The sequence below is a fragment of the Salvelinus sp. IW2-2015 genome, linkage group LG16, assembly GCF_002910315.2.
Source record: "Salvelinus sp. IW2-2015 linkage group LG16, ASM291031v2, whole genome shotgun sequence".
In the NCBI taxonomy this organism is placed as follows: Eukaryota; Metazoa; Chordata; class Actinopteri; order Salmoniformes; family Salmonidae; genus Salvelinus; species Salvelinus sp. IW2-2015.
Window position 1 is genome coordinate 14,013,428 of NC_036856.1, and position 11,936 is coordinate 14,025,363.

The following is an 11,936-nucleotide window of genomic DNA, read 5'->3' on the forward strand; positions in this document are numbered from 1 at the left end:
AATGAGTTGGCAGGATGAGTGCCACATGTCATTAAACGAGAGAGTGATGTGCAATGTGAAACTGTGCGGATGTGTGTTCTTTGACAGCTTTCTTTTTACTCCTCTCAAACTTGATATTTTAATAAAGCTTTGGTGATAAAGATTTATTTCCAAGCGGTCTCAGGAGCCAAATCCTTTATCGACAGTCTTGACTACTTCACGATTGCATTGGGCATATAAAAAAAAAGAGCCTTCATTGAGGCTATGCTTGATTTTTAATCAAATAAAACGAAATGGGAAAAAACATTAGTGTCTAAATACGAAGTGTACAGGCACCAAAAGCACATTAGGCTACTCTTGTTCCATGCGCATATGGGCAGTGTGCGTCACGGCTGGATAGGCTGCGTTTCCACTGTCAAAATCCATGCCATAACCTACTGCGTTACCGCTAAAAACCAGCTTTTGGTTGCAAACTGAAAACTAACGTGCGTTTGACGCCAGAGCGGTCTTAACGCCAGCCAAAAAATAGATGCATGGAGGTGCGTAAAGATGGCGGCCCCCATGCGCTTACCGCTGTATTGTAAATTGTTCTTTGTTACTCTTTTTTTGTATGGTCATTAGCAGGGTATACATGACCCCAACATTAGCTTCAAGACGCTGGCATTTTGAAAAACTGAAAAAGTACTGTAGATTGTACTGATTTATTGGAACATGTCGCGCACCGTAGTAAAAACAGTGAGTGGATAGTGCTAAAACAATGACATCTGAATTCTGTCATCTTCATGCACGTTCGCCATTATAGATACTGTACTTTTGATTTGGGCATGATGCACGAAAAATGCTAATATTGGTACAAATCCTTAAATGCTTAACATAAGCATGTGAAAACAGTGACAGGTAAACTAAACCAAAGCATAAATTGCTGTCATACCTTGTCCATAGACTGCTTACAGGGTAAGGAAACCAATGTGTAATTTTGTAATGTGGTTTGACTATCCCAATAAGTGGGATGATAAGGATTTCCCCTGAATAAGGATTTCCGCTGTCCCTAAGACCTTTCTGCTATGATCTATCCAGATACAGGCAGGTGGAACCTGAAAATCCAGTACAGCAGTGTGAATTCTGATCTGAGACTGATTATTTAATCCCCAAACATATTAAATCAACTGTTGCTGCCAAGTACACATTTTTCCTAATTTCTATCCAAACAAAGTCTGGATTTACATAAGTAAATGGGGGAAAGATGGCAGTGGCGGGAGAGTAGCACCTGCTCAGGACCCTGGGGAGGGCGTTTATTTTTCATCGCTGGATGGGTTTAACCAGGAACCCTGCTCGGAAACTCACTCGCTGCCCCCTTCAGCACATGTTGTTCTGCATGAGCAATGCTGCACCTCTGGTCTGGGCGCTTTGCGAGTTTACGGCTCCTGCTTCATTTCCTACTGGCATGGGGTCCACATCTCCTTCAGCACCTTGATGTGTTACAGTGTTTACAGGCCCTGTCCAAAGGCAACAGGCCATTTATTGGCCTTGTTTCCTTTTTCAGCAACATCCAGAGGTGCCCATAGGAGGAGAAAAAAAKCATCATGTTTCTCAACATGTTTTTCTCCTCTAAACTGGGTTTCCGTGGCTGGTGGTGTCTGTTGGGAGGGATGTGTGTTCAGATCAGATAGCAGGCCACATCAGGGTACCTTTGAAGGTGAGACTGTCCAAATAAAGCCAGCAGGAGTTATCCAAGGGAAATGCATATCCAGCAATTAGGTTCTATTCAGGCCCCCACGGTAAGGCCCTTAGGTCATTTCCAAAATATTTTTGTCTATCGTCATGACAATGGCTAAGGGCCTTTTGTGTAGACTAAAACCAGATTAAGACCAAGCTACATGGGACTTGTTTGCAATCAGTGCCCAGAGGAAACAATTAGCCTGCAGCACTGCCAGGTCTTTCATGGTAAAAGTGGGTAAGAGGTTGGTGTAAGTGGCCATCAGACGCTGCTTTGTGTCTCCCTGGTAAACAACACCGGGTATCATCCGGGTGGAGTGTCAGTGTCAGGTCTGGGATGATGGCACTCCTTCCCTGTGCAGGCTGGGACCCAGCCCATAATGCCCTTTGTGCTGTATGCTGCAGTCAGTCTACTGAGATGGTGTATACTGAGTGTACAAAACATTAGGAACACCTGCTCTTTCCATGACATAGACTGACCAGGGGAATCCAGGTGAAAGCTGTGATCCCTTATTGATGTCGCTTCTTAAATCCACTTCAATCAGTGTAGATGAAAGGGAGGAGACAGGTCAAAGAAGGATTTTTAAGCCTTGAGACAATTGAGACATGGATTGTGTATGTGTGCCATTCAGAGGGTGAATGGGCAAGACAAAAGATTGAAGTGCCTTTGAACGAGGTATGGTAGTAGGCATACCGGTTTGAGTGTGTTAAGAACTGCAATGCTGCTGGGTTTTTCATGCTCAACAGTTTCTGTATCAGCCAACTTGACACAACTATGGGAAGCATCGAAGTCAACATGGGCAAGCATCCCTGTGGAACTCTTTCGACACCTTGCAGAGTCCATGCCCCGACAAATCTTCTGAAGGCAAAAGGGGGTGCAACTCAATATTAGGAAGTTGTTCTTAATGTTTTGTATACTCAGTGTAGATACATCAGGCCATGGTCGGATGCACACCAGTGAGCTCGGGAAATGGTTTTTGAATGGCAAATAATTTTTTAAAAACTTGTAAATTGATTTTTTCCCTCTTGAATATTGTTTTTGATATGCGTTTGAAATGGCGGATTTTAATCATATCGCTGTATTTCTGTATGACATACACAGCTTATTTTCAAATGTATTTATTTCTCTGCAGTCTAGTCATTCTCAGGGAGCCAATCGTTGAGGAACTGCATCGTAGATGATGTCTCTTCACAAAGGGAATCGTTTAAATGGACCATTGTGCATATTTTTCTCTCGTCTTGGGAAAAAAATTCTCCCCAGAGCATATGGCCGCCTGGTTCCCTAATCGGTAATGAATGGCTTTTGATGCGGAAACTCCCCTGTTCAAACAGACTCCTGTTCCTTCTTTTTCAGGTCTAATGGAAATCCGATCTGTCAGTGTGGGAGTCGTCGCCATCAAATCGGTCAGCACCGGGCTGTACTTAGCAATGTCCAAAAAAGGCACACTCTTTGGATCGGTAGGTACACCTTGCAACATTGTTTCACAAGACAATCTGGGGGGCCAGGTTCTAGCTAGGGGACCCTGATGGTTCCTACAAACACGGATCATTCCATTCAAGTGAGTCTTCGAGGTATCCACTAGGAAAATCCACAGCAGACCAGAGTTGCAGTATCAATCATGGCTATACACCTGGGCCAASCCTGATGATAGCTACAGGTGATGCTCACATGCATGACTTGAAGAGAGGCTTGTTCCACTGTCAAAATAGATGGCCAAGAAAAGGAAGCTGAACTGAGATGACAAAATAGGCAGATGTGAAGGTCTAGAGTGCCGTCTGCCCGCAGTTGTGCTCACACACAGCCAGCTCTCTCTTTCTTTCTTTCCCTCCCTCTCTTTCTCTCTCTCTCTCTGTCATGTAATGAGGCTGCCTATGCCGTGGTGTCTAAGGGCACTATTCAATCTGTATCGCAGAAGTTCAGCATTACAGTGTGATTGAAATTTAAAGGCAATGTTTCCGCGTCAGCGGAGACTGCTTTCCCGGTAAATGTTGCATATGTCGTCTCAATCAGAAATTACCTTTACATTTTTATTGCGCAATCTGTAACATTTCAGTGATACAGACTGAATAGAGCACTAAGTGGTTTACAGCTCAGAGAGAGAGAGAGAGAGAGAAATCTGGAGCTGGCAATCCGTCAGTACTYTGAAGCTGTGATGAGACAAGTTTGCAGACAGTTATTTCACCCTGCCACCGGTGTAAATAGGACATAGATGAACTCAATCAGCCTACCAAAGCCTCTCCATTCACTTCCCACTGGATCCTCCCTAAATGATCATTAAGCAGAAGAATCATGCTAGGCTGATGCTATCTCCATAAGGGCCCTGTGATCTCGGACTGATAGAGGCCTGTAGAGGGGATTTCTCTAGAATCCGTTGTCACGGTCACATCTTTAAGGTCATACTCACTTACAGATAAGAAGCTCAACCACCCAAGGCAAAGTGGAGAGGGCTTTGTTGGCTAGGCTGTGCATGTATATTGACACAAATCACTGCTTCTGTTTTTAGCCTCAGAAGTAGATAAAGGAAGAAAAAACCAACATGAAAAAGCATGAATCTGATTGTTTGTTATGCTTTTTCATGTTGGTTTTTCAGTAACATCCAACTATTTTCTTGACCATGGTCCAACCATAACAATCACCTAATTATATATATTTTTGCCATTCACTGTGATTGGCCATTCACTTTGAACACACAACAAAAGGCTCCATAACAACACAGCAACATATGGAACATTTGAGTGCAATAACAGACGTAGAGCTTTGTCCCTAGCTCAGAGGTATGTCCATGCTGCTGCTGTTAGTTAGTCCTTCTAGTCATAATAAACACCTCTCTCTCTCTCTCTCTCTCTCTCTCTCTCTCTCTCTCTCTCTCTCTCTCTCTCTCTCTCTCTCTCTCTCTCTCTCTCTCTCTCTCTCTCTCTCTCAGGTGAAGTACAACCCTAACTGTAAGTTCAAGGAGCGCATCGAGGAGAACGGCTACAACACGTACGCCTCCCTGCGCTGGAAACACGGCGGCAGGCAGATGTTTGTGTCTCTGAACGGTAGGGGGAAGCCCCGGCGAGGTCACAAAGCCCGGAGGAGACACCCCTCCACCCACTTCCTCCCCATGCTGCCCTCATAGCTGGACAACAGGGCTCTGCTCTGCTTTGCAACCAGCCAACCACAGTCCCAGTCCCTCCTACTAGTGTTGTTGTTATCAAGATAACTAATGAGGATATTATTATTATTATATACATCCCCTCTCCCATATATGTACATTTGTTGGGTTTTTTTACACAATTTTGTTTGTCGAGATCGCAGTGGGGGCATAATACAGTACGTTTAAGTTATTCCTTTTTTAGTGTAAGGTCCAGAAGTAAAGCTGCTACTATTGTGTAAATACAGCATGTCTATTATTATTATGATTGGTTATCAAGCTGAGGGATGATATTGATGACGCTCTTCTGTGTTAAGGAGTAATTTTGACACCACCGTCTTCTGCTAAAGTGTGTAATTGAAACATATCCCCCCTTTAAAGGGTACGAGAATTGTCTATATATTGCCTCCCACCCATCCCTTCATTTCTGTGACACTACAGGAGACAATGCTTTTCCTTGAGTGACCTTACAATATGCTATTAAAGCAAATAACTGGTGAGAGAAACCTGACAAACAGTGAACAGATTTGAACATTGATTTTAGGTTGTCAAATATGTTCATCTGAGCAAGTAACTAAAGCATTTGAGAGAGGACTCTCGTAAGATACTGAAAGGCCTTTACAATAAAAGGACTCTTGCACTTGACTGGACTTCAGAGGGGACAGAATTCCTTGTTGACGAAAACATTTGGACTGAACGTTGATACCCATGGATGTATGCTATAAGACAAAAACATAAACTGACGACATCTGGCTATGGGTTATTTTGGGTTTCTGAAATGAGTGTGTGAGCTCTGCAGAAGTCCCACTGGGCAAAAACTAGTTGAATCAACGTTGTTTCCACATCATTTCAACAGAGTAATTCAGTGTGATGACGTTGAATCAACGTGAAAACTGATTGGATTTTCCACCTAAATGTTTACCTAAATTCAATGACATGGTGACTCAACCAAATGTAAATCCAAACTAGATGTAGAAATGACATCTGTGCCCGGTGGGGTGTGCTTTAGCCTCCTTCTCTCATTCAATAATCCTACACCACTAGCTCAGGGGTCAATCTTTGAAAGTGGGACTCGTGACATTGTCTCTGATATGTTAGTTCCAGAGTTCAGTAGTTAAATGCATACGGTACTCTGTTTGAAACACGTTGAGCATTTGAGGCTGTATGTACACTTCTTCACAGTGCTAAGACTACCCATTCATTTCTAACGTATGGTAACTGGTTATTGCATTATCTTGTCAGGTCTTGTTAACATTTTCAAAAACCTGTTGCAAATAGAACTTTTAATATATTTAAGCCTTTTTGTACCGTATAWCATTTGAAGTTGATGTTATTGCCTCCATTTTGTGTCTAGTCCAAAAATCCTAACTGTAATCCATTCCATATTTTAGTCTATACTGTATGTTACTGTAATATGGCACCTCCTAACATCGCAATCATCATCTACTGAGCGGTCAGCAATGACAGTATCTACCAGAACACCCGTTTCAACTATCAGTCAGCTATTAAGCAGACAATATTGGTCTGTCAATTGAATACTGTCATCATAACAACATAAGCGAGTGCCTTGATTCATGTTCAGCCTGGTGAACTTCAATAAAATGCACATAAATGACACAATTTTCAAGGAGTCACTTATAGTAACACATCTCCATCAGAGTTACATAATCTGCATTATCATCATAACAACATGAACATTCAATGCTGTAGTGGACCTCCCCTGACTTGTAAAATACTTGTGCTGATGAGCTCTTCAACGGGCTATCATGGGTCTTTAATCACAATGAAGGCCTGGTAGGGAGGCCATTGAATCTTTTCACCCTGCAGATTGGAAAGATGGGGATGAATGGCCTCTATTGGGGGGAGAAAGGCTAACCTTTCAGACTGTCAATGTGACATTTCTTTGAAGGGAAACATGTCTAGTCAAAATAGCTTTATGTCGCTCCGCCATTCGATCTAAAGGCCTGCCAAACAATTGGATGTTGGTGTGAGGGTCTAAGGAGACTTTGAGTGTGTGAGCTCTTTTGTTTCCAATACCCTTACAGTTTTACATCTTTTGAGTTGAAGACTTGGCTAAAGGTTTCCTGTGTCTTAGTGGGGGACGTTTCGGCGGCGACACATATTGAATCTTTAAAGTGCCACATGCCAAATCTGTAGGTTCTTCCCAGCAAACCAAAATTGGTTTTGTTAAAGTTCCCAGAACATTTGTTAGGTTGCAACAAATATTCTCATAACACATAAACTGTCCAGTCGAGGTGAAGATTATGAAATGTTTGTATAAAACATTTGCCTGATGTTGCAAGAACAAATTCTGTCTGTTCTGTAAAAGTTTCCAGAATGTTTCATCAGGTTGTGGGAACAGTCTAGTGAGAAAATTGTGTGAACGTCACAAAAGATATGTTCCCGAAACACAAAATCTGTCTAGTTGTGCGGAAGATTCTACAATGTTTATTTTAGGGTGCAAAAAACATTCCACTGATGTTACAACAATGTCCTCAGAACACATTTCGTCTGTTCTTGAACTGACTCCAGAATGTTTAATTAGGTTGTGGTAATACTGTAGATATGTTCCCAAAACACAACAACTGTCTAGTTGTGCTGACATTCAGATAATATCTGTATTAGGCTGCACAACACGTTCCTTTGATGTTGCAGGAATGTTGACAGAACAACCTTTCTGAGTTCTTTATAAATCTTGAAGGAATAAAGATATCCTCTCTTTTAGTAGAGTATACCTGAGCCTCAATTCCACCGTTGTTTTTCAAAAGATGGTATGGGGAGGGTTTTCTCTGGTCGCCGGGAGGCGGGGCAGGAGGGTCTGGGGGGTGACTGACAACCTTAGTTGCTAGTGGGGTGGAAGGGATGGGAAACATGGTTTCTGGAAGTGGGCGGTGGGGGAATGGGATGGGAGGTTGGGGGTGGAGGCCCACTTTCTTTTTTGTTTTCTTTTCCTGTTTATACTGAATTTATTATTACTTAAACTCTGTATGTATTTCTTACTTTTCTTTTTCTTTTGAGTAGCAGCCCACAGGTACATTTGATATAAACTGAATATATCATTGAAATGGATATTCTACCTGTAACCCCTCCCCAACAAAAACATGCAATCATCTGCAGACAGCTCATTAAACCTGTGCACCACCAGGGGACAGCTGCAGCCTTGTGTGTGTGTGTGTGTGTGTGTGTGTGTGTGTGTGTGTGTGTGTGTGTGTGTGTGTGTGTCCCCCAATCAAATATGGTCAATTAGGACAAAGAACAATTTCTGAGCTATTAAAATGTTCCCATCCTTTTCATAGAGGCAGGTGGCCTAGTCGTTAAAGCATTGGGCCAGTAACTGAAATGTTGCTAATTTGAATCCATGAGCCGACAAGATTAAAAATCTGTCCTTCTCTTGCACAAGGCAGTTAACCCACATAAAACAACAGTGCCCAATGTGTCAGCCCCCAACACCTTTCTGATTCAGAGATATTGGGTTAAAAGCGGAAGTCAAGTTTTGGTTGGACCTTATGAGCAATTGACGATAAAAATAAATTGTATACTTTTAATTTAATCCTTTAATATGCTGCATACTTGCAACATTGTATTGGATTATTTTCTTTCTTTATCACGTGTTGAACGTCTTATGAAATGTGATTTTAGTTGGATAGAGCTTCCTTGAAATAACTTGTACTCTTGTGTATTCATATGCTTCTAAAGTACATTTTACATTTACATTACTCATTTAGCAGACACTCTTATCCAGAACGACTTACAGTAAGTAGTGAGTGCATACATTTTCGTACTTTTTCGTACTGAGTCAGAACAGACTCAGAACCTTAAAACTAAATAAGAAAACAATTGTACCTTTTCTCAATTTCAAAATCACATTTCATAAGACGTTCAACACATGATAAAGAAAGAAAATTCAAAAATACAGTGTATGAAGAGGATGGGATTTTTWAAATAATTTGTTCTGTGTCCTTATTGACCATATATAAAAACATTTTAAAAAATAACCACAAGGTCACAGCTATCCCCTGGTTGCGCAGAGGCTTAGTGATCTGAATGCAGATCTGAAAATTGCAGGTTCAACCCCACATATTCTTTAACCATATTTATTTAGGGAGGGAAAAACTATGAAATTGAGGCTCAGATATACTCTACTAAATCCAGTCGAATGCAGAATTTAGACTGTGTAAAATAAAACATTGTGTGAAAATAAAAAATGCACCCGATAGAATTCCTAACTTGAGACGCTTGATATGGTCCCCCATGGCTTATTTTTCATGATCTGAAAAGCAAACGTGATCCTAGATCAGCACTCATACCCTTGGATACCTTGTAAATATGTGACTCATTTCAGGAAGCTAGGCGTATGTTGCATGTCACTACTTCACAGAAGAGGCATTTTAATGTATTTTTTTAATTATTAAAATGAGTTTTTTAGCAGAAATTCCTTCTGGAACATGTGAACTTTGATGTACCTAAATAACAAACTTGTATGTCATCTGTAAATATGAATAAWATTGTTAAATTACTAGCCTAGTTGGTTTAGCCATGGAAAAATACAGGAACCTTCCCGCTAGCCACGATTGGCTGAGATAACGAATACAACAGGTGTAGACCTTACCGTGAAATGCTTACTTTCAAGCCGTTAACCAACAATGCAGTTTTAAGAAAAAGAAGAGTTTAGAAAATATTTACTAAATAAACWAGTTTTTTTTTTAAAGTAACACAATAKCAATAARGAGGCTATAGACAGGGGGTACCGGTACCAAGTCAATGTGTGGGGATACTGGTTAGTTGAAGTAATTGCGGTAATAAGTACATGTCATGTAGGTAGGGGTAAAATTACAATGCATAGATAATAAACAGCAAGTAGCAGCAGCATAAAAAAAGGTGGGGGTCAAAGCAAATAGTCTGGGTAGCCATTTGATTAACTATTCAGCGTCTTATGGCTTGGGGGTAGAAGCTGTTAAGGAGCCTTTTGGACCTAGACTTGGCGCTCCGGGACCGTATGCCGTGCGGTAGCAAAGAGTACAGTCTATGACTAGGATGGCTGGAGTCTTTGACCATTTCTAGTGCCTTCCTCTGACACTGCCTGGTATAGAGGTCCTGGATGGCAGGAAGCTTGTCCGTACTCACTACCCTCTGTAGTGCCTTGTGGTCGGATGCCGAGCAGTTGCCATACCAGGCAGTGATGCAATCAGTCAGGATGCTCTCGATGGTGCAGCTGTATAACTTTTTTAGGACCTAAGGACCCATGCCAAATATTTTCAGTCTCCCGAGGGGGAATATGCYTTGTCTTGCCCTCTTCACGACTGTCTTGGTGTGTTTTGACCATGATAGTTTGTTAGTGATGTGGACACCAAGGAACTTGAAGCTCTCGACCTGCTCCACTACAGCCCTGTCGATGTGAATGGGGCGTGCTCGTGTTGAGGATCAGCGTGGCAGATGTGTTGTTGCCTACCCTTTCCCACATGGGGGCGGCCCTTCAACAAGTCAAGGATCCAGTTGCAGAGGGAGGTGTTTAGTCCCAGCATCCTTAGCTTAGCGATGAYCTTTGAGGGCTCTATGGTGTTGAATGCTGAGCTGTAGTCAATGAACAGCATTCTCACGTAAGTGTTCCTTTTGTCCAGGTGGCAAAGGGCAGTGTGGAGTGCAATAGAGATTGCATCATCTGTGGATCTGTTGGTGCGGTATGTGAATTGGAGTGGGTCTAGGGTTTCTGAGATGATGGTGTTGATGTGAGCCATGAACAGCCTTTCAAAGCACTTCATGGCTACAGATGTGAGTGTACGGGTCGGTAGTCATTTAGGTAGGTTACCTTAGTGTTCTTGGGCACAGGAACTATGGTGGTCTGCTTGAAACATGTAGGTATTACAGACTCGGTCAGGGACAGCTTGAAAATGTCAGTGAAAACACTTGCCAGTTGGTCAGCACATGCTTGCTGTACACGTCCTGGTAATCCGTCTGTCCCTGCGGCCTTGTGAATGTTGACCTGTTTAAAGGTCTTACTCACATCAGCTATGGAGAGTGTGATCACACACTCGTCCGGAACAGCTGGGGCTCTCATGCATGCTTCAGTTTTGCTTGCCTCGAAGCGCACATAGAAGTCATTTAGCTCGTCTGGTAGGCTCGTGTCACTGGGCAGCTAGGGGCTGTGCTTCCCTTTGTAGTCCGTAATAAGTTTGCAAYCCCGGCAACATCCGACGAGCGTCAGAGCCGGTGTAGTAGGATTCAATCCTAGTCTCATATTGACGCTTTGCCTGTTTGATGGTTCGTCAGAAGGCATAGTGAGATTTTTTATAAGCYTCCGGGTTAGTGTCCTGCTCCTTGAAAYCGGCTGCTCTACCCTTTGTAGATGTTGCCTGTAATCCATGGATTCTGGTTGGGGTATGTACGTACAGTCACTGTGGGGACAACATCATCAACGCACTTATTGATGAAGCCGGTGATTGATGTGGTATACTCCTCAATGCCATCGTATGAATTCCGGAACATATTCCAGTATGTGCTAGAAAAACAGTCCTGTAGCTTATCATCTGTGTCATATGACAACTTCCTTATTGAGCGAATCACTGGTACTTCCTGCTTTAGTTTGTGCTTGTAAGCAGGAATCAGGAGGATAAAATGATGGTCAGATCTGCCAAATAAAGAGCGAGAGAGAGCTTTGTATGCGTCTCTGTGTGTGGCGTAAAGATGATGTTGAGTTTTTTTCCCTCTGGTTGKACATCTGACATGCTGGTAAAAATGAGGTAAAACGGATGTAAGTTTTCCTGCATTAAAGACATGTCTATGTCCTGGGAAATGTTCTTGTTACTTACAACGTCACGCTAATCACATCAGCGCACGTTAGCTCAACCATCCCGCAGGGGAAAACACKGATCCTGTAGAGGTTAAAGTCCCCAGCCACTAGGAGCACCACCTCTGGATGAGCATTTTCTTGTTTGCTTATGACCTTATACAGCTCATTCGTTGTGGTCTKATTGCCATCATCGATTTGTGGTGGTAAATAGACAGCTACGAAAAATATAGATGAAAACTCCCTTGGTAAATAGTGTGGTCTACAGCTAATCATGCGGTACACTACCTAGACACAAACCAACACCCCTCGTCTTATCAMAG

General features: G+C 42.4%; 1 protein-coding gene across 1 annotated transcript in view; it reads left to right on the forward strand.

Annotated features, from left to right (window-relative positions):
- The window catches only part of LOC111975358 (fibroblast growth factor 22-like), a 46,492-nt gene extending 38,881 nt beyond the window's left edge, over positions 1 to 7,611 (forward strand). Inside the window, exons 2-3 of the mRNA XM_024003597.2 lie at positions 3,050 to 3,153; positions 4,620 to 7,611. Coding sequence (XP_023859365.1) covers positions 3,050 to 3,153; positions 4,620 to 4,814 — 299 coding nt within the window. The 3' untranslated portion in view covers positions 4,815 to 7,611. The remainder of the gene's footprint in view (positions 1 to 3,049; positions 3,154 to 4,619) is intronic.
- The last annotated feature ends 4,325 nt before the right edge of the window (positions 7,612 to 11,936 follow it).